Genomic DNA, 22,806 nt, shown 5'->3' on the forward strand with positions numbered 1-22,806 from the left:
CTGATCAACTCTATGAGGATGCTCTTCTTTTGTATATTTGTTTTGTTTTTTGAGACAAGATCTCACTCTATAGTTCAGGCTGGCCTCCACCTGCTGCAAGCCTCCGCCCTCAGCCTCCCCAGTGCTGGGATTACAGACACATAGCAAGCACCATGCCCAGCAGAATACCCATTTATGAAGATAAACAACTGAAGGCTTAGAAAACTGACTTGCCAAGAGTCTCATTGCTAGTAAAGGTAGAACCAGGCCTCTACAATAAAGCAGGGAAAGAACCAGGATTAATAAATAGTATCACTGTAAATCTGTTCCCTCCATAATATACCTGAATTACCATCTACAAAACAAAAAGCTGGACAAGCGTTAAAATACAGAACATTCAACTTTATTGATCTCAGGAAGCACGGGGAAAACTGCTGAGCTGAGCTGAGTTACCTCCCGGAGCAGCCTCTTGGGCTATGGGAGGGCTCCCAGGCCAGCTCACTCACAGGGTACGGATCAGGTGAGTTTTCTTGTGACTGGGGCAGCTGGTACCAAGCCCCAGCCCTCAGCCTCACCACCTGATGTCTTATCTCTTATCTTAGACCAGGGGTCACCTGTATAAGAGCTTTTGAACCAGCAATTTTTACCTTATGAATAAGTTGTCAAAACCAAACCAAGACTATATAAGAGATGGTATGGAACTATCAAATTTAAAATATTTACTCTTGGGCCCTTTACAGAAAACATTTGGTGATTCCTATCTTTTTTTTTTTTTGGTACCGGGATCGAACTCGAGTCCTTAGCTTGCGAGGCAGGCGGTGGAACCACTGAGCTAAATCCCTGGCCCCTTCATACTTTTTTTTTTTTTTTTTTTGTACCAGGGATCGAACTCTGGTCCTTGCATTCACGAAGCAGGCGGTGAAACTACTGAGCTAAATCCCTAGCCCCGGTGATTCCTATCTTACAGAGCTAGACATATGCTAGGTAGCGGGCTATAGTAGAGTGGAAGACCCTTGTCCTTATTTGGGAAGGAAGTGCCATGAAAACAAAACTGTGTGTGTGTAGGAGAGGATATGAGGCATACATGTGTCAACATCACTGAGCATCAAGAGGAATCAGAGCTGCACCTGCTCGTAAGGGCCGATCCAGCTGTCGGCTAGTTCACGCAGGGTGCTGTACCGTCGCTCGAACTCCTCTTTGCTACAGTGCTGCAAGAGCTGACCCACCTCCTCGGCAAGGAGAGTCACTGCCAAGTACTTATCCAGAGTCTCGTTCCACTTGCTGCCCAGGATGCTGTCTAGACTTGTGGCACAGCCTGCCATCCACTGACCTGGCAACATGTCCGGGTGGAGCACTTGGCGTCGTGCACTAAGCATGGCCAGGATGTGGCGGCAGGGCAGATGGAAGGCCTGGTTAAAGTAGCAGCTGCAACTGGTAGGAGGCTGGGGCTGTACCTTATGGGTGTCCTCCAGGATCTGGATGTTTATCTTTTCTGAGCCAGATCCAATGAGATGCACAGATTTCTGGACCACAGCAAGCTCACCCAGGCAGAGTTGGGCTGCTGGCCCTGTGCAGATGGCATTGAGGGAATTCTGGATGCCGGCTTCTACCAACTGCTCTACTTTGGGGGTTTTGGTGCTGGCATCTGAGGTGGTGTGACTGTTCTTGGGACTGAGGCTCAGGTTGAAGCTTGCCTTGTCTCCATGGTTCTGTTGCATGTATCGGAATAGGGAGGCCATGCCTTGTTTCTCAGATGGGTTGGTGCCAAAAAACTGACTGAGAATTCGGGTGGTAACTTCAAGGCTCTGGAAGTAGCGGCTACTCTCCGCTCGGCTTCTCCAGCGGTGGGCCAGCCAGATGCGGTCATTGAGCAGCCAGTGAGAGTGCAGCTCAGACAGTCGGGCTGGGGGGATGCAGCTGCTTAGGAGTGTAAAAAACTTCCTCAGGTTGCCTGCTGTGGCTGAGCACATGGTGCTCTGTAAGGAGGTTAAAAGCACCCTCTCCACAGGCCGTTTAAGGGACAGTTGATAGAACTTGCCCTGTAGGAATTTACAAATGTGGAAGGCTGAGAGCAGGACCTCAGCTGTGGGAAACTCCATGGCTAATGTGGGCAGTGGGAGGAAGTGGGGATCCACCAGGATGGTACAGACTCTCTCCCATGCTGGGTTAAACTTCTTGAACAACTGGAACATCTGAGCCAGGCCTTCAGCATCTTCTTTGGCAGGAATGGCAAAGTAGACTGCCCGGGCAAGAGGACCCTCTAGCTGTACTCGAGGTCCATCCACCAGGAAGGTATATAACACCTTGCCCCTTGGGTTATAGGTACGGTGGATAAATAAGATCTCAGGGAAATGGGCAAAGAGATCTTGCATAAAGCAGTTCTGGTAGTTGAAGGTATCTAGTTGAGGAGTCTTGCTCACTTGGTGCAGCGGCACAGGTGGGCCTGAGTCTTTAATGAGATGCCCACTCAGCATTGTTAGGGCCATAAGGGAGACAGAAGATGTCTAAATGCCCAGATCAAAATACTTCCTCTGCAGAACTATTGTCCAGGCTTTGAGTCTCCCAAGCTCCATGGAAGTCAAGGATGGAGACTGTGCTGTGCTTTCTAGATCTTGTTTGAAAGATGTGCCTATGGAGAAGAACGAAGGTTTAAGGATAGTAGGGACTTGGCTCTTCAATTATTATTATTTTTTTTTGTACCGGGGATCGAACTCAGGTCCTTGCACTTGCGCAGCAGGCGGTGAAACCACTGAGCTAAATCCCCAGCCCTTCCATTATTAATCTAGACAACATTTACTGAACACTGTGTGTCAGCACTATTCTGTTGTAACAAATATGCAAGGATATGTCAGATAATGAGGGTTACAAAACTCATAAACCTGAGTAACAAGTCAGACAGTGAGTTAGGAAGGGGGGATACTTTAATTAAGGTGGTCAAGAAAGGTCTCTCCTGTGGTGGCGCGTGCCTGTAATCCCAGCACTTGGGAGAGTGAGGCAGGAGGATCACTGTGAATTTGAGGCCAGCCTGAACTGAAGAGCAAGACTCTCTCTCAAAAAATACAAAAAGGTCTCCCTTGAGGGAAGGAATATCACACTGTAGCACACTGTAGATGAACCCTAAATAACAGGAAGCCAGCTATAGAAAGATGTGATTCCAGCCAGGCGTGGAGGTGCACGCCCCAGCACCTGGGAGGCTGAGGCAGGACTGCCATGAGTTTGAGAGCTGCCTAACCGATACAGTGAGTTTGAGGGCAGCGTGAACTACATAGTGAGACCCTGTCTCAAAAGACAAAACACAATAACAGAAAGATGTGGTTCCTAGTATGCATGAGGCCTTAGGTTCAATCCCCAGTACTGCAAAATCAAAAATGGGCATAATGGCCCACACCTGTGAATCACAGGACTTTGGGAGGCTGAGGCAGAAAGGTCAGAAGTCTGAACCCAGCCTGGGCAATCAAGCAACTTTGTGATACCCTGTCTCAAAATGAAAAATTAAAAAGTGGCTGGGCTGAGATGGAGCTCAGTCCAAAAGCCCTGGGTTCAATGTCCAGTACCAAAAAAAAAAAAAAAAATTATGGGTCTGGTGGTGCACACCTGTAACCCCAGCACTCTGAAGGCTGAGGCAGGAGAACTGCCTGGAGTCTGACCTGGGCTACATAGTGAGTTCAAGGCTAGCCTGAACTACATATGTAGATCCTGTTTCAATAAATATATGTGAAGAAGGCCAGAGCTGCCTATCCCTTCATCTTTTAAATTAGCATTCTAAATATTTGTATAGCCTTTATATTTACAAAATTACTTTTTGGCATCCATTCTTTCCTTTGGTGCTGGTATATAAAATCAAGCAAGCAAACAAAACAAAGAACTATAATAAAAACTGAAACTGCCCCAAACTTGCTGTGGGATGTTGGGGAAATCAAGGACCCTCTTGGAGCCTCAATCCCTTCCACCATAAAATGAGGTTAACAAATGTGCGCTGTCTCTGCCTCTCCGTACATCCCTCCATTAACTGAAATGCTCTACTGAAATGTTTCCATCTGGTCCCCAAATGGGTTAAAGATGAAAAACTGAGGCTTAGAGAAGTTAAGGAATTTGCCCACTATTACTGTTAGTAGCTGGAAGCCAAGTCCTTGGCTCGAGATCCTAACGGTTTCCCACAGTCTAAAAGCCAGGAAGAGAGGGAATACGGCCTTTGACCCTCTCACCTTTTTTTTTTTGACCCTCTCACCTTTAACCCGGGTGAAAGATGGAAATGTCTGACGTTCGCGTTTGGAGTTCGGCAGAGTCAGAGCAGTTAACCTCCCACTCTGTCGGAGCTGTATAATGTCTGACAGCGGGGATCAGAGGCTCCCCCCACACACACCTTCAACTCCGGAAGAATCACTCAAACACAAACTGGCTTCGTCGCCATTTTTCTCTAGTTAACCCTGCCTCCTACTGACTGACCTGTAGGCTCACAAACCACGGGGCCAAGTTGCTGTGACTCAAACCAATGGCCTGAGGAGTTCATTTTCGGGGTTTGCAGCCACGGACCAGTAGTAGCCCCGCAATGCGAGGGCGGGACTGTTACCAGGAGCTCAGCTGGCGGTAACCAATGAAAAGCCTGAGGGAGGTCACTTGCATCTGAACGCCGCGACTGGAATTCTGGAGCCTCCCTTCAGGCTAGACGACTGGAAGGGCTGCTGTAAAAGCTCCCTCACAGACCGAAAATGAAAATAAATAGCAGTGTTTTACTGAAAAAAAAAAAAAAAGTTTTGGGTGGTGGTGTCAAACTGCAGTCCCAGGGTTTGAGAAAGGGTGCAAATGTAGTTGTAACGCATACTCTACTTTGTGGGGAAACCGAGACAACAGGCCTCAAATTCTCCCTTTTTCACAGAGATCACAACCGTTGCAACCCCTGAAGCTGAGGAAATCTAGATCCGAAAGAGAGAGCGAGAGCAGAACCTTGGAGGTGTCCAGCCCAGCCCAGCTCCCTCCAGAATTTACAGAACAGGTCCAGAGTGGCGCTGTGACTTAAATTCTCAGTGAATTAGTGCAAGAGTCAACTGCTTGGCATTTCTGTCCTTGGTTCCCCTGAAGATGACAGTCTTGGAAAGCTGGTGATTACCAGGCTTTAGACAATTAAGATTACTAACTAGCAACACCAAGTGTAGGTACTTATTACTGCAATGAAAATTTTATATAGACCTAGAGGGGAATTTAGCGATTAGAATTGACCAGCATGGGGCCAGGGATTTAGCTCAGTGGTTCCGGCGCCTGCCTTGCAAGCGCACAGTCCTGAGTTGGATCCCTGGTACCAAAAAAAGAAAAAAAAGAATAGACCAGCATGCTACATTTTACACATGAGGAAACTGGGATCAAAGAGATTAGGGACTTGCCCACAGTCCCCAGAGCAAGTTCTGGCAGTCAAGTCTAGAATTCAGGTTTCTTCCAGTCTATATCTACTTTTACTACTAGAGCATAAGGCAACTCAAAGTCAAAACTGAAGGCTTGGTTGGTAGGAAGAGGACATAATTGTGTAACTCCAACAATACGATACTCAATTTTTTTTTTTTTTGAGACAAGGTCTCGCTATGCAGTTCAGGCTGGCCTAGAACTCACTGTGTAGCCAAGGCTGGCCTTGAACTTGCAGTGATCTTCCTGCCTCAACCTCCCAAGGGCTGGCATTACAGGCGTGTGCCACCACGGCCAGCTCAGTTTTTAAAAAATTAATTTATCTAAGGGTTGAGGATGTAGCTCAATGGTTGAGCACTTGCCTAGTATGCACAAAACTCTGGATTCAATCTCCAGCAACACAAATAAATCCAAGCCAGACATGGTGGTCATGCCTGTAATCCCTGCTACTCAGGAGGGTGAGGCATGAGGATCACAAGTTCCAAGACAGCCTAGGCAACACTTAAGACCCTGTCTCAAAACAATATAAGTCCACCCCCTTCCTGACAGTAAATATAGTGAAGCCAGGAGTCCTGCTATGCAATTCTTCTTCTTCACTGATCAAGTGGAACACATTTCTCCCGCTTGACTTCATTTTTTAAAAAAAACTTTATTAAAAAAACCACTTTATTTAATATGAATAAAAATAGATACAAATGACAGATTCTTCATAAAGAGCAGCAACAATCAAGGGTCACCCTCCTTCCCTTTGTCCCTGAAAACAGGCCCTTTTATTAGGCCCATCCTGCCTCATCCTATCCGGGAGTACAGGTTCATCTCTGTAGGGAGAATAAAATCTGACCTCAGGGTCAGAGGAGAATGAGGGATAACCTTTCAGCATGGACATAGCTTTGGGCTTGAACAATGAATGAGGTGCCAAATGTAGGGCTAAAATGAGGCAGTTTGAAAGGACTATCACACAGTGGGGTCCCTCTCTTCCCTATTTTAACAATCCCCCTAGCCCTATCTAGGAAGATATTGAAATACTGACCCCTGGCATCACTTGCCCACTTTGAACTCTCAGAGTTCCAAGAAGACAGGTTTGTAGCCTAGTGTGGTGGGGCAAGTGTTTTAATCATGCACTGTGGCTTCAGCGGGAGGGAGTTCCTCCCCTTCCTCCAGTTTTTCCCAGAGGAAAGGAAGGCAGCCCACATCCTTGAAGTCTCCTGGCTGCTGACTGGACTCAGATGACTGACAGGGATCAGCCCAGATGTCCACAATCTTACGCAGGGTGGAATAGCGCTCCTCCAGCTCTGGCCCCTCAGTCTGCATTAGCAGGTTTGCTAGCTCCCTGCTTAGGTCCTGAATGATGTCATTCCGACCCTGATTTTCAGGCTGGTCTGTGTTTAGGATCATACCACGGTTCTGGAATTCCCCATTAGGCCCAAGGAGGTGCTGGTACTTCTTTTGCCACCTTCGGCACACCATGGCTTCATCTACTGGCTGGTGGCTATTGTACAGAAGGGCCAAAATATGCCGGCAAGGCAGGTGGTACCATTGTTGAAAAGAACAGCTGCAGCTACAGCCATCTTTGCTAACCTGGTGAGAGTCCTCTAGCAGCTGAACATCCACTGAGGAACCAGCCATCTCCACTAGGTGGGTGGAATTCTGTACCACTTCCCACTCACTGTGGCACAGCTTGTAGGCTAGTCCAGAGCCACTTTGGTGCAAGGTGTCTAGCATGCCACCCTGGAAGGGCTGCTGCAGCAACTGAACCTGCTGTGAATCTGGCTTTGTTTGTTCCAAAGGTGTCCTGGTGAGGATCCCTCTACAAACTCCAAAAGACTTTTTGGCCTTTGGTGGCATGCTTGGAGTCCGGGTTCTCTTTAACTTGGGACCAGCTGTGGGCAAGTTCTTCAAGGCTTTGGTGTTGAAGAAGTCTATGTAATCCACAAAGTGGAGGACGCAGTCCAGCAAGGATGGCTGTTTCCGAAAGAGGCATGACACCTTGCTGGTGACAATGTCCAGGCTGTCCATGTAGGTGTTACATGCATGCAAGCCCTTCCTGACATGCATGTACCACAGCAGCTCACAGGAGAACCAGTGGTCTTGCAGGAAGCTGAAGAGATCCTCATCTAGGAGGGCTTGGGACATCTGACAGAGATTTTTTAAGTTGGCATCACAAGTGACAAACACAGCTTCCCGAAGGGCTTCCTTCATGAGCCTTTTAAAGGACGGATCTGCTGAACTGCGATGCAACTTCTTCTCCAAGAGGCGGGTTGTGTGGTAGATGGAGAGGAGGATTCGGGCAGCAGGGAAGATCTCCTGCAGGATGGCCCGGTGAGGGAATGAAGGGTCCACAAAGACCACCTTGACCTTAGGCCAATCAGAGTTGAACTCTGTAAAGATGCTCAGCATCTTGGCCACAGAAGTGGTCGTCTCGGCCTTGAGCACAGAAAAGTGGACCACCCGACTCTCTCTTTCCTTGTTCTCCACCAAGAAAGCATAGAGGATATGGCCCTGGGTGTTCTCCACCCGGTGCAGCAAGAGGTTCTCTGGGAAGCGGATGAACAGGTCACTCATCTTACTGCTCTGGAAACTGAGCCGGTCCAGGTCTTGGTTGGTGCCCACACTGAAGGAGGCCAGGGAACCCTCATCTACTTTAAGAAAGTTCTTCATCACTTTTGCTATTTTGGCCAGGTCAGAAGGAGTGATGCTTTCCTGCTCTGGCTTTGAGGGCACTTGTACCTTATCTAGGCAAAATGATGGTTCTACTGGGGACTTCTCAGCTATGTCAGCGTCTCTCTTGATTGAGGGCTGCGTAAGCTGGAGTTTCTGCAGGCACATTGTCTTCTGAGATTTGCCAGTGGCGTCTCCTCCAGGGCCAGCAGTTTTGGAATCAACATGGACATGCTGGGTGTTTAGTTCACTGATAAACAGTCTATCTAGTCTCTCGTTGTACCGAAGGAGCAAGTATGCTGGGCACATGTCCGCCTCCTGTGTTCTCTTCCTGTGTGACTGGGTCCGAATACAGACAAATTTCACCTGCACATATCTAGGGAAGGTAGAGGTGACAATGAGAAAGGTGCTGACCGTCCCCTCACTCTTAAAAGGTAAGGCCCTGTCGGGATTCATATTGTCTGATGCGTAACAGAGTACAGAATGTAAGGAAGATTTACATGAACTTTCCAGTCCCAAAAGACTCAGCTCTTTCTTCACGACTCTAACTACAACTCCCTTCAGTCTCCTCCGCGGCAGTTCTAAACTCCAATTCCTTTAATTTGAGACAGGATGCAAGGGAAAATAGACAAGTAGCAGCAGCTGACTGCCCAGCTAGTTTCTCCCTATTTAAAATGTCCCCTTCATTCCTGTCTTTGGAGCTAATGTTTTCTCCTCCTCCAGACAGCTTGGTTAAGAGTGAGATTCTAAGGATACCGGACTAGACCACGGCTATCACTCGAGCTCTTTGGAGTCCTCTGGAGATAGGATATGACTGGGCTTTTTCTCAAACAGGGAAGATTTCTGCTCGTCTCTCATTGAAAGAAAAATGACCATATCCTAAGTTTTTTTGTTTTGTTTTTTGGTGATGGCGACAGAACCCAAGGCCTCACACATGCTAAAGTATGAACTCTGCCGCTCAGCTACACCTTCAGCACTCTGAAAAAGTCTGATAATCACTGGGCTAAATGATCCTTAGGGTACTTTCTAGCTTTGCCATTCCAGGCTGAAAATGACAATTCAAAGGAAAGTGGTAATTACACTAAATAATCCATGCTTCAGGGCCCAACCAGGTCCCATTTCTGCAAAGCCTTTGTGGATGCTCCTAAGCCACAGTAATTGCTCCTGGTTTTTTGTTTAATTTTTGAGACAAGGTCTTGCTATATAGTGCAGGTGGGGCCTTGAACTCACTATGTAGCTCAGGCTGGCCTTGAACTTGCAGCGATCCTCCTGCCTCAGCCTCCCAAGTGTTGGGATTACAGGTGTGTGCCACCACATCTGGCCTTGTTCCTGTTTCTGAATTTATAGCATTTATCCAAAAGGCAAACAGATTCTCTGGGTGGCAATATACCAAGTGTGTTTGTGTAAGAAGAACACTTGTGGGGCCAAGGATTTAGCTTAGTGGCACTGTGCCTGCCTTGCAAGCCCAAGGTCCTGAGTGTGATCCCTGGTACAAAAGAAAAACCCAAACAACAACATTTGTGGCTCCCTGGATGTGAATCCCTACTCTGCCTCTCAGAAGCCATTTAACCTTGTGCAAGTCACTTTACCTCTTTGGATGCAATATGCTCATTGTAAAGTGAGATGATCTCACTTGGGATGTCAAAAAAATTAAATAAGCCACAGGCAAAATAGCCCAGAGCCTGCTTCAGCCTTTTATTTATGCTAAATAAAAGCTAGCTGCTGTTCCTATTATAATTCCTATGCCCTGTTACATTCTGTTGGATGCTCACATGTTTAAGTCTCAGGACTAAGTTATGCCTCAGTGAATTCCAAGTACCTTACACAATGCTACTCCTTCAGCAGATGTTTATCAGTGATGTTTTGGATGAATGAATCATGGACCGCGAGGGGGTGGGATGGGTCATACCCCTGCCTCCTTAGGGCGCTTGTGGTCCAGCCCCAAAACAGGGGAGGGGACAAAAATCTCAGCTCCTGGCTTCACATGCCACAGCCTGGGAGCCCCACCTACACTTCTCCAAACACTCTAATCCAGGTGGTCCTGCTGGCACACCCTGTGGGCAAGTTTAGGAAAACAGGATATGTTAGTCCTGTGACAACAGGGTGGAGGGCCCTGAGGCTGAGAAGGTCTGCACCTGTTGTGTGGACAATGCAAAGGTGGCACCCTCTCCAGGTCTGAGCCAGCAAGGGCTGGAGCAGTCCAGTATGCCGGCAAGACCAGTGAGAGGTGACCACTGAGTGGCCTCTGGCTATTTCACCACCTAGTTTCTCACATCTCAGAGTCTGCCCACAATTTCCGGGTGTCTTAATTCTGAGCCTCTGCTCGTGTTTATACATTTCATGGCCTTCTCATCTTTCATTTCAATGCTTACTCAACTTTTAGGACTACATGCAACCAGGTTTTCTTTTTTGGTACTGAGGTTCGAACTCGGGTCCTTGAGCTTGCACAGCAGGCGGTGAAACCACTGAGCTAAATCCCTGGCCAACCAGCTTCTTTTCTAAGTGCTTCGTCAAGCACTTAATTGGGCTGTACCCTTCTGCTGGCTCAATATCTTAGCCTAACTCTAGCTCATCAAATCATACCGACTTTCGGGGCTGGGGATTTAGTACAGCGGTCCCAAGTTCGATCTCTGGTACCAAAAAAAAAAAAAAACCAATGATATAAAAGGGCCAGGGATTTAGTTCAGTGGTTCCGGTGCCTGCCTCACAAGCACAAGGTCCTGAGTTCCATCCCTGGTGCACACACACACACACAAAATCATCATGTTGACTTTATGTGCATTTAGGGATGTTTGTAGAGCTACTCCCAATAAAGACACTAGTGACTGCCAACCACAAAGCTCTTTCCACTATTTCTGGCTCCATTAGTGTTTGTACTTCTTAATTCCTCCTTCTTGCTTATATTCAGTATGTTTTCACCATCATCATTATCACTGTCATCATCCTCATCTTTTTTTCCTTTTTTTTAGTGCTGGAGATCAAATCCAGGGCCTTGAGCATGCTAGGCAAGGACTCTACCACTAGCTACACCCTCAGCCCTACAGCCAATATGTTAACGAGTCTTAAATTCTTCTCTACTATTCTACATGTAGTGAGGATTTCTTATATGCCGGTGCCACCGAGCTAAATCCCCAGCCTACACTGTTTTATACTAGGAAAAGGATTCTATTATAATCCACATTTTTTTTTTTTTTTTTTTGGTACTGGGGATGGAATTCGGGACCTTGTGCTTTCAAGGCACACGCAGGAACCACTGAGCTAAATTCCTGGTCCAATCCACATTTTGTAGTAAGGAAAACAGGGTTAAGGAGGTTCTCAAGGATGAGAATCCAGGATTTATCCTCCAGCTAATACCTCACCATCTGGAATTTGAGCTAAGTTTGCTTGTCCACAGTGTGACTAGTTAACCATTATTCTGCCTGTTTTCCTTCCAATGTTACTCCCTGTGCTGGGTGTGTTGGCACACACCTGTATTCCCAGCACTTGGGAAGCTGATGCAGGACGATTATGAGTATGAGGGCAGCTTGAGCTATGTAGTAAGTTCAAGGCTGGTCTGGACTAGAGTGAGACCTAATCTCAAAACAAAAACAAAAACAAATTCTGGGCTTGGGATTTAGCTCAGTGCTGAGTTCAATCCCAGTAACCAAAAAAAAAAAAAAAAAGCAAATTCCTTTCTTTTTAAAGCCCTCCTCCTCTTGACATTCACATTGGTTACTTAATAACTTTCCTGAAGATCTCTAAAAATACTGCTTTGTTGGCAACATGAATTTCAAATTTAATGAGTGCTAGGTTAATTTTTTTCTACTTTCTTTAATCTTTTTTATTAAGCTATAACTTGCAAGCCAAGCATGGTAGCACATACCTATACTGCCAGTACTCTGAGAGGGTAAGGCAGGAGGATCACAAGTTCGAGCCCAACCTGGGCAATTTAGCAAGACCTTGTCTCAAAGTAAAAAATAAAAAGAGGGTGGGGATGTATATCAGTGTAAAGGCTCTGGATTCAATCCCCAGTATGGAAAAAAAAACAACAAAAAAGGACTGGAAGCGCTGGGGATGTACTCAGTGTGAAGGCCCTTGGGTTTAACCCCCATTTTCGCAAATAAATAAACTACAGTAACAAATTAGTCCTGACTTTCAAAGTCTAGTGAGGGGAGAAATTATTACACCAGTGTCCAGTAAAGTAAAAAAATAAATGACTGATTAGAGCTAGGGTATAAGGCAGTTGTAAGAGCACTGGCCTAGCATGTACAGGCCTCTGTTTGAACTCCAGCACTGAAAAAAACCCAGTGAATCATTAAATAGACATACAAGCAATAAACTTTAGCTGAATAAAGAGTGATTCTCTCTGACATGGAGATTGGTACAGATTAAGAGTTTTTGTTTGTTTTATATAAGATCTGTGTCTCTGTATATAATTTGTACCTTGAGAATGAATAGGATTTTTATTTTATTTATTTATTTATTTATTTATTTTTGGTACCAGGGAATCAAACTCAGGTCCTTGCACTTGCGCAGCAGGCATTGAAACCACTGAGCTAAATCCTCGGCCCTGAATAGGACTTTTATAATCAAATAGGTAAAGTTATAATTAATTAATTAATGGTACTAGGGACTAAACATAGGGCCTTCAATACTGAGTTAACATCCCGTCTTTTAAAAAATTAATTAATTAATTATATTTATTTTTTTTCCAGTACCAGGGATCTATCAAGACCTTGCTCTTGCCAGGCAGGTGCCACTGAGTCACATCCCTCCTTTTTTGCTCTTTTTAAATTTTTATTTTGAGACAGGGTCCTGCTAAGTTGTTACATTGTCCATGCTGGGCTCCAATTTGTGTTTCTTCTGCCTCAGCCTCCCAGAGTGCTGGGGATTAGACGTGTGTGCCCCTACACCCAGTTTATTTTATTTATTTTTGGTACTGGGGATTGAACCCAGGGCCTTTGTACTGAGCTATATCCCCAGCCATTTTTTATTTTCTATTTTGAGACAGGTCCCACTAAGTTGCTCAGGCAGAACTAGAACTCGTAAGACCCCTGACTCAGCTTCCCTGAGTGCTGGGATTACAGATGTGCACCACCTAGTAAAGGTATTTTAGAAAAAATAACTTGAGTTAAGAATAAGATTTTGGAAAACGAAAAAAAGAATAAGAGTTTGGGGAGCTGGGCATGGCAGTGCATGCCTAATCCCAACAGCTGAGGCAAGAGAATCGCTGTGAGTTTGAGGCCAGCCTGAACTACATAGTGAGACCCTGTCTCAACAAACCAAACCAAACCCACAAACAAAAGGAATAAGACTCGGGGAATCAGCAGATGTGAGGGTTTGGGGGTGTGTGTGTGTGTGTGTGCGTGTTCTATTTGTTTCTTTATTTTGAAGGGCTGGGATTGAACACAGGCCTTGCCTATGCTAAGCAAGTATTCTACTACTTTGCTATATCACCAGTCCCCCACTTTTAAAAATTTTTAGTATATGTGCTGCTGAAGCGAGTACCCCACTTTTTTTTTCAGACAGGTCTCACTATGTTGCCCAAACTGACATCGAACTCCTGGGCTCAAGCAACCTTCCTGCCTCAGCCTTCCAAGTAGCTGGGTCTATAACTCACATCACCGGACTCAGGTTAAGAAGTAAGTTTAAATTTCACTGGTTAGTTATGTGTCCTTGAACAAGTCACTTCCAATTTCTTATTTATAGATAAGGAAATAACAATAATAATACAGTGCTGGTCTATGATACAGTTAGCCCTCCATTTCCCTGGGTTTCACATCCTTTGATTTAATGAAGCATGGATTGAAAATACTGGAAAAAATAAAATTGTGTTTGTATTGGACATATACAGACTTGTCTTTCTGTCATTATTTCCTAAGCAATTCAAGATAACAGCGGTTTACATTGTGTTAGATATCGTAAGTTCTCTAGACATGATTTAGATGAACATCTGAGAGGGTCCTGGAACCAATTCTCCTTTTACACTGAGGGACAACCTCATTAATTAGATACTCATATCTAATCCAAGAATAATCAGTACTACTTAAAGTGAATTCACTTAAAAGGCTGTGACAGAGGCCTGGGGGTAGAGCTCAGTGGTTCAGCACTTGCCTAATGTGTGAGACCCTGGGTTCCATCCTCAATACTGAACACACACACACACACACACACACACACACACACAGAGGCTATCACTGTTGGTTGCCTACCCAATATCCTTTTGTTCCTGTGTTCTTTCCTAACAAAGAACCAGTTTTATTCAGTTTGCCATTCCTCCCCCACATAGCTACGTGCTTCAGGACTAGTCTAAGCCAATTGAAAGGTAATCGCATTAGGAGTGGGCATGGATATTGGCCCAAATCTGGACAAAGAAGACTGATGGGAAATCTGTAGGAAACCGAGGAAGGCTTTTTCTTCTCGATGTTACTTCTACATTTGTACTGCCATTTGTGCCATTCTGAGGGCAAGCTGAGACTTGAGAATGGTACAGTAGAAAACTGCAAGTAGCATGAGCCAATGAAACAATCACCTTGGAGATCTACCTCTGGGCTTCTAAGTACTGGCAACACATAAGCCATTTTGAGTCAGGGTTTCCAGCTAATTGCAGCCAAAAATGTCTCTGGAAACATTTCACAGTAATTAGTGAAGTCAGGCATAGTGGTGCACACCTATAATACCAGCATTCAGGAGGCTGAGGCAGGACGATTGCCATGAGTTTGAGGCCAGCCTGGGCTACACAGTGAGTTCAAGACTAGGCTGAACTACAAAGTGAAACCTTGACTCAAAAAAAGGGAATTGAGACTAAGATGTGGTGGCACACACTTGTAATCCCAGCACTCTAGAAGCTGAGGCAAGGAGGAGGATGCTGTAAGTTTAAGGCCAGCCTGGGCTACACAGTGAGCTCAACATAGGTCTGCACTACAAAGTGAGACTCGGTCTCAAAAGAAGGAAAAAAAGAGAGAGACTAAAATTATGAAGTTATTACATTTAACAAAAGGTTATAACTATATGCCAATTCTTAGAATAATTAAAGGACAACCTCAAGGACTGTGGCACACCCCCATGATTTTCTCTGAATACTATGATACTTCTGGTCTCACTTTTACAATATTCAAAGGTCAGTTTTGCCAAAATATTGCTGGGCTTTATTAAATTTTCCAAGGGATTTACTTACTGTGGTACTGGGGATTGAACCCAGAGCCTTCCCAGTGAGCTACATCCCTACCCTTTTCACATTTTTTGAGACAGAGTCTCTGTAGGTCACTAAATTGCTCAGGCTGGGCTTGAATTTGCAATCCTCCTGCTTCAGCCACCCAGAATGCTGGGATTACAGGCATGTGCCACAATGCTTGGCTCCAACAGTTTAATTTAATTCATTGCTATGCAAATCTTCTGCTTTTAAAGTTTCTATCATCTCACATACTTGTTGATTTCCCTTCTCCATTCCCAGTATAAGGTAAAAGTTCTCCATCATTCCTTTCAGGGAATTCACACATTCCTGCAATCTTTGAAGATGTGCAATTCTAGTTTGCAAGGTTTTCTTTGCATTGTATTATCCTGATGTTTACATCTACTCCTCAATCAGATAGTTAAGACAACTGGGACTGGTAGGGACAAGCAGGAAGGAAAGGTTAAGTATCAACTAATTTTATAAGTAATTAGTGCATTGGCACGATTTTCATTTCATGACTTTTTCTTTCGTATACGTATTGGAATTACGGATATATGGATAATGAAAACTCCATTATTTGGGTTTCGGTCAAAATGTGTGGTAAGGAATAAATGAGACAGTGGCTGTCAAATTCCTAGCTGAGTACCTGGTTCCGGAAAGTCTTATACATTGGAAGGTGAAAGCTGGGTGTAGTGAAATGTCCAGTTTGAGGCCAACTAAACTATATGGTGAGATCCTCTCTTGAAGAACAAAAACCAAAACAAAACCTCCAAAAAACCCCACCCAAACTGGTAGTTATTAGGTGAAACAGCAATTGAAAGAGACATCAAGAGAAGTCATGGACTCCGAAGAGCACTGATTCCCAGTCATAACAAAATGAAAAATACACCAGCCAGAGAGAGAGAGAGAGAGACAGAGAGAGAGAGAGAGAGAGGGAGAAAACTGGGTATTAAATCAGACTTGGGGTGGGTGGGCTGGGGGTGGGGATTTAGCTCAGTGGCACCGCACCTGCCTCTCAAGTTCAGGGTCCTGAGTTCGATCATAAGTACCAAAAATAATTAAATATTTAAATAAATAAACAATCACACAAAAACTTTAATTTTGAGACAAGGTCTTGCTAGGTCACTTGGTTACCTGGGCTCCTGCAGCATGGTGCTACATGCTTGTAATTCCCTAACTTGGGAGACTGAGGCAGGAGGATTGCTCTGAGTTCAAGACCAGCCTGAGGTACATAGTTAGTTCAAGGCCAGGCTGAACTACATAGTGAGATCTTGTCTCAAAAAAAAAGAAAAGAAAAGGAAAGAAAGTTATTCAAAGTAGACTAGAACTTGGAATCCCCCTGATTCAGCCTTCCAGAGTGCTGGGATTATAAGCATGTGCCACCCAGCTTTTTATGTTTTGAGACAGGGTCTCACTAAATTGCCTAGGCTTACAATAATTCTTCTGCCTCATCCACCCAGCCAGCTGGGATTACAGGTGTGTGCCATTTTTTCTGGCTCACAATAAACTTTTTAAGAATTTATTTTTTGTTTTGGTTTGATTTTTTGAGACAGGGTGTTGCTTTGTAGTTCAAGCTGGCCTTGAACTCACTATGTAGCCTAGGCTAGCCTCGAACTCACAGAGATCCTCCTGCTACAGCCTCCCAGTGCTGGGATTACAGGTGTGTGCCACCATGCCTGGTAAGAATTTTCTACGTCAATGTGATTTTATTTTTGGCCATTTAATGCTAACTCTTGCAGTACCATTCTTTGACTGTCCTTTAAAGTACTATACCTACCACTTTCAATCATATATTATAGTTACAGCTTTAGCACTGTTTTGGCTGCTGTTTGTCCAAATCATTTTCTAAAGGACAAAACTGTCACCAAGATGAAGTCTTTTTTTTTCTTTTTTTGGTACTGGGGATCAAACTCAGGACCTTTTGCTTGTGAGGCAGGTGCCAGAACCACTAAGCTATATCCTTGGCCCGACCGAGAAGAAGTCTTACCCAAGGTCAAGACTATCTGACTCCACAGTTCCTCACTTAAAAGGATTAGGCCAGCTTTTCTGAATTTGAATAAATTGCAATGACCTATAGATCTCCCATAACCAACCCTATTATATTTGCACCATTATTCTCAAATGTTTTTCCTTAAATCAGCTCACTTCCTTTACTCTGTTTAACATGGAACTTTATTTCTACATATTATCATAATTATTTACTATTAAAATCATCTCCCCTAACCACCTGTATACATATCTGGCTAAGGAAACATTTGCTAAATTACTTCCTAAAATCATTACCATCACCAACACTTCAGTCCTCCAAAAGCAGTCTTCATCCTTAAATGTGTCCATCACTCACAAAGCCCAACACACCCAGAGAGCTCTGCACAGAGCCTTGGATCATGTGACTGTACCCATCTTTTCCTTCTTCATTTTTTTCTTTTTTTTGGGGGGGGTACTGGGGATCGAACTCGGATCCTTGTGCTTTCGAGGCAGGCAGCAGAACCACTGAGCTAAATCCCTGGCCCTTCTTCATTTTTCTCAAGCATGTATAATTCAGAAAAACACCCTTCAAGGAACAGAGTCGAAACAGGAACTATTTGTCTCTTAACATTTGACTTTTCCTGGTTCTGTCTCCCCATCTATAAAGTAATAATAATGTTATTTGTAGAATAGTTTCTGTATCCTGAGTCCCATTGAAACCACGTCACATATATTAACTCATTCAATGGGAATAACTTGCCTCTAACAAGGTTATTCAGAGGACGAAATCAGATGGTGAAGCTGAATGTGCTTTGTAGGATGACAGCCTTTTTTCAGAGCCTGCCCTGGCATAAAGTGACCACCAGCCAGATTAAGATTCCCCATTACTTCACCACTCAGAACCCTTAACGTTTTCTCTGCAGGCTTCACTTCCTTTTTTTTTTTGGTGGCCCTGAGGTACTGAGGATGGAACCTTCAGGCACTCTACCACTGAGCTACATTCCCAGCCTTTTTTTGTTTTTAATTTTGAGATGGGGTCTTGCTAAGTTCCCCAGAAAGAACTTAAACTTGCAATCCTCCTGCCTCAGCCTGTCTCCGTGCTGGGATCACAGCCATGCACCATCACACCCAAATCCTTACTTCCATTTTTTCTTTTTTTTTTTTTTAGGACAAGGTCTCACTATGGAACTCAGGTTGGCCTTGAGCTCCCTAAGTATGTAGCCCAGGCTGGTCTCATACTCTCAGGAATCCTCCTGCCTCAGCCTCCTGAGTGCTGGGATTACAAGTGTATGCCACCATGCCTGGCCCTTCACTTTCATTTCGAAGAAGTAATTATTTCTGCCATTATCGTTTAGTATTTGTCTAACTAGAGAGAAAGTGCCACAATAGCAGGGACACAATTTACCTTTTTCAACAATGTTACCTCCATACCTTAGCCTGGAGCAAGTTTTCCGAAACTAACTGCTGAATCAATGAAAATCAAATCAACTAAACTGCCCATAAAATGGAATACGTGAAATAATCTCCAAAAATACATTGATGAGTGAGAAAGGCCCGGCACAGAAGGATGTGTATAAATAGTATCCTGCTAGGGCTGGGGATTTAGCTCAGTGGCATTGTGCCTGCCTAGCAAGTGCAAGGTCCTGAGTTCGATCCCCGGTACTGGGAAAAAAAAAAAAAAAGTGTTCTGTTGCAGGGCCTGGTGGTGGATGCCTGTAATTCCAGCTCCTTGGGTGGCTGAGCCTGGAGGATTGCTATGCCTTTGAGGCCACCCTGAGCTACATAGTGAGTTCAAGGCCAGCCTGAACTATGTAGCAAGACCGTTTCTCAAAAATAAAATAAATAAATAAATAGTATGCCACCCCTTGTATTAAAAAAAGAAAAATAAGCACTGGGGGAATATCTCAGAGGTACAGTGCAGGTACAAGACCCTGGGTTTGAAAAAATGAGGGACTGAAAAAGCTGCTTTTGCTAAAAAAAACATTGGCTCTTCACTTGGGCCTATAGATGCCCAGCGGTAACTGGAATCAGGATAAAATTTGGCATCTCTGCCTTCATTTTGTATCTATTTCCTTTTTTCACCTTAAAACTTAGGGTCAGATTCTTGCTTAGCTCTGCACATAGGCATGTTAATTACTTAAGGAGGATCTGTCTAAAAACTATCTTCTTAGGTAAGTGTGGGAGCTCATACCTGTAATCCCAGATGCTTGGAAGCTGAGGCAAGAGACTGCCAAATTCAAGGCTGGGGAATTTAGCAAGACTTTGTATCAAATAAAAAGGGCTGGGAATATAGTTCAGTACAAAGGTTCATTCCCCAGGGCCAGGGGAAAAAAAATATATAATAAATTTGTATAGTTTTAAGTCACTAAACTAGTGGTAATTTGTTAGAGTTGCAAGTAGAGAACATATACCTCCCCATCCTTATTGTTCAAGCCTTCCTTTGTCTTCAGAGAACACTAATTTTTCTCTCTTCCAAGTTCCTGCAGCACCTATTTCCTATGTTTTCCATGTTTTTGTTTCACATGTTTGGCACCTAAGAACTTGTTCATTTAACTTATTTATTTATTAAATGCCTGCTATGTAACATGCAGGGATGGATTATATGAAAGGTATTTAGGGGCAACTGTGAATTTTTTGCATTCCTTAGCAATGGGCTATCACATAAGATAAGATCCTCATAAAGGTACCAAGAGACCTTTCATAGAGATTGCGTCTGGTCAAACTTTTCCATGCTACTCAGTAATTGATCTCCTATTCTAGCCCTTTGCATTCATTCACAGCCCAGGGAAAACATTAATTCCATTGTGAAGACTTACCCATCTCCAGCATTTGTTACTTCTTTTTTTGTACATCTCTTTCAAACGATTTATCACATACATATATCTGTGTTCTCAGATACCACAATACACAGATTTCTAGAGTCCTTTACATAAAATGATGTAGTATTTGCATATGACTTCTCATATAGTTTGAATTATCTCTAGATTATGATATGTAATACAGTGTAAACACTATGTAAATAGTTATGTACTATATTGTGTAGGGAATAAGAAAAAGTCAGTGCATATTCAGTAGGCACAATTTAACAAAATATATTGTGAGCCTGTATAAATTAGTTTGTCCAAGTATATCTCACCTTATCACCATTATGAAGACAGTTTGGAAACAATCGTCTTTGTCATCTCCACCACAACAGCACCAGACTTCAGATTAGAGGCAGAATATAGCCTAGCTCCCTAGTTGAGGAGCTTCGGCCAAACATCTCAGTTCAGGTCTCAAATTTAGACAATACTTGGGCTCTCACAGTTGACCCACATGATATGTGTTAAAATTTGAATTGACTCAGGAATGGAGGTGCATGCCTGTGATTCCATCACACTGGGAGGCTGAAGCAGGAGGATTGAAAGTTCAAACTGGGGACCGGGGATTTAGCTCAGTGGTTCCACCGCCTGCCTTGAAAAGCACAAGGTATCAGAGTTCGATCCCCAGTACCAAAAACAAAAGAAAGTTCAAACTGGACCTGGCCAATTAAGCAATTTAGCAAGACCCAGTCTCCAAATATTTAAAATACTGTGTTTTTAAAATTTAATATTTCAGAGTCATTTTTTGTTTGTTTGGTTTTTTGGTACCGGGGATCGAACTTGGGTCTTTGTGCTTTCGAGGCAGGCGGCAGAACCACTGAGCTAAATCCCCGGCCCATTTCAGTTGTTTTTAAATTTAAATGGATAGGATTCATTGCTGTTGAGATCTGTAAACAAAGATTTTACTCTTCTCAAATTTAATTATTTTTCCAGTTACTTTTATTCTCAAGATATTATTCATGCACATGCCTTATTTCTATAGATAAAATTTCTGTGGCACATTTCCTAAATATTAGTCACTTTTGTATTCCTTGTCTGTTTTCCCTAAATCACATATCCCCTACTATAGTGGTGAGTTAAATAAATATTTTTGGCAAAAAAAAAAAAAAAAGGCCTGGAAATGTAGCTCATTGCAAAGGCCCTGGGTTTGATCCTTGGTTTCACTGATGCATGCATGCCTCAATAAATACACTTGAATTGATTTTCAGTTTCTAAACAGTGGACAAATTCACAAAAGCCCGAATTTCTGGCAACACCAGATCTTCATTTTCACATGGCAGCCATCAGCTGGGTTAAATAGATGGAGCCTGCTCCTATTGACACTCTGTGCCTAGCACAAAGACCTGGTGTTGCTGATTGTTTAATCATTCTTTTTCTTCTTCTTCTTTTTTTTTTTTTTTTGGTGGTAGTACTGGGGACTGAACCCAGTGCTGTAAGCATGCTAGCCAAGTGCTCTACTACTGAGCTACATCCTCAGCCCTTATAAAATTTTATTTTTTGAGACAGGATCACACTATGTAGCCCAGCCTAGGTTGACCTCATGGTGATCCTCCTGCTTCAGTCTCCCACATTGCTGGGATTAACAGCCTGCCCCATTAAGCCCAGATTCATCATTCTTTTTCTCAGAAGTGAACTTTTTTACACTGGGCTGTTTCACCTAAGTCCTGAAGGCATCTGGGTTTTCAACACATCTTGGACCCTAAGCCAATCTCATCTGTCAAATGAGAAAAAAACACTTATCTATATAGTTCTGAAAACAGCCCTGCCGGGTAAAGCATGAATAAAATAGCGAATGCTGCCTGAGAAGTGGAACTTGTTTGAAAAGCGATTAGTAATTAATATCAGGAGCTCAAGAACAATTTGCAAAACTAATCGATGAGGGAATAAGCTAACCAACAAATGATCACGTTACTGCTTCGTAAAGACGAGCCTGATAAGGGAAATAACGCGAACGCGTTTTTATCAGTTTTCGAAGGCCACATTTTGTGCCTGGGACACTGCTGACGCTTAAAAAAATAAAAAAGATACTGCAGTTACTATAAATTCCAGAAAAGCTCGTGAATGAAGGCTGAAAGTGAAGTTGGCGGCCAAAAAGCCAGGCCTGTGGAGGCTTCCCTCTGGACGCTCAAGGAGCGCCCGCTGAATGAATGGCCGCCAGACTTCGAGCGAGGCCCCAAACCATTCCCTCCTCCAGCAGCCGTCCTGGGGCCGGCCTCCTCCCCAACCTCCTGTCGCGCCCCGCCCTTACAGGATGTCCTCGCGGATGGAAGTGCCGTGGTTGAGGTTGTGGAAGCGGACGGAGACGCAGTCCCTGAGAATGAAGGAGCACCTGTTCTCCTTTTTGTAGGCGCTAAAGCACTCCTTGAAGTCCTCGTAAGTCTTGAAGCAGCTCCCCAGCTCCATGGCCGCCCCGACAGCCCACGCCAGGATCTGGCCCCAAGATCACACCAGGGGTGGGAGGTCACACTTTTTACGGAGTGACAGGGGACCAGGACGCCTTAAGGAGCGGCCCCAATTAGATGGCCTATTATGGAGCTCAGGAGACGCCCCAGGCGCCACTGAGTTTTAAGAGGCTGGAGGAGTCAGCTATCTGACAGAAGGGAAATAACAGTTCTTATTATCAGACCCCGAGGTTCCACCCCCCCCTCAATGTCACATCCAATTACACGTGGAATTCTGAGACTGGCATCTATTTGTTCCAATCACTGAAAAAAGAGAGCCACACCAACTCAGGAACTGACAGGCCCGCTGACCAATCATAACCTGCATCCTACTCTAGGTGGCTACTCAAAG

General features: G+C 44.2%; 2 protein-coding genes across 4 annotated transcripts; both read right to left on the reverse strand.

Moving 5' to 3' along the window:
* Positions 1-360: 360 nt before the first annotated feature.
* Zswim1 (zinc finger SWIM-type containing 1) lies at positions 361-2,465 on the reverse strand. Its single transcript, XM_087197813.1, has one exon. The coding sequence runs from the start codon at positions 2,463-2,465 to the stop codon at positions 1,095-1,097; it is 1,371 nt and encodes a 456-aa protein (XP_087053939.1). The 3' UTR covers positions 361-1,094.
* Positions 361-22,802, reverse strand: Zswim3 (zinc finger SWIM-type containing 3). 3 transcript variants are annotated; one of them, XM_004858136.4, is made up of 3 exons: positions 22,262-22,802; positions 4,343-8,407; positions 361-2,608 (listed from the first exon to the last, which is right to left on the reverse strand). In XM_004858136.4, exons 1-2 carry the CDS (start codon positions 22,414-22,416, stop codon positions 6,484-6,486), a joined length of 2,079 nt encoding a protein of 692 aa, XP_004858193.1. In that variant the 5' UTR covers positions 22,417-22,802; the 3' UTR covers positions 361-2,608; positions 4,343-6,483. The 3 variants fall into 3 exon arrangements, with proteins under 3 accessions (XP_004858193.1, XP_087053937.1, XP_087053938.1); XM_087197811.1 differs by having other exon boundaries at positions 4,208-8,407; XM_087197812.1 differs by having other exon boundaries at positions 4,185-8,407.
* Between the last annotated feature and the right edge of the window lie 4 nt (positions 22,803-22,806).

Source organism: Heterocephalus glaber, unplaced genomic scaffold (assembly GCF_053883595.1).
Source record: "Heterocephalus glaber isolate CG9 unplaced genomic scaffold, H.glaber_assembly_v1.0 deba00001673, whole genome shotgun sequence".
Taxonomy (NCBI): Eukaryota; Metazoa; Chordata; class Mammalia; order Rodentia; family Bathyergidae; genus Heterocephalus; species Heterocephalus glaber.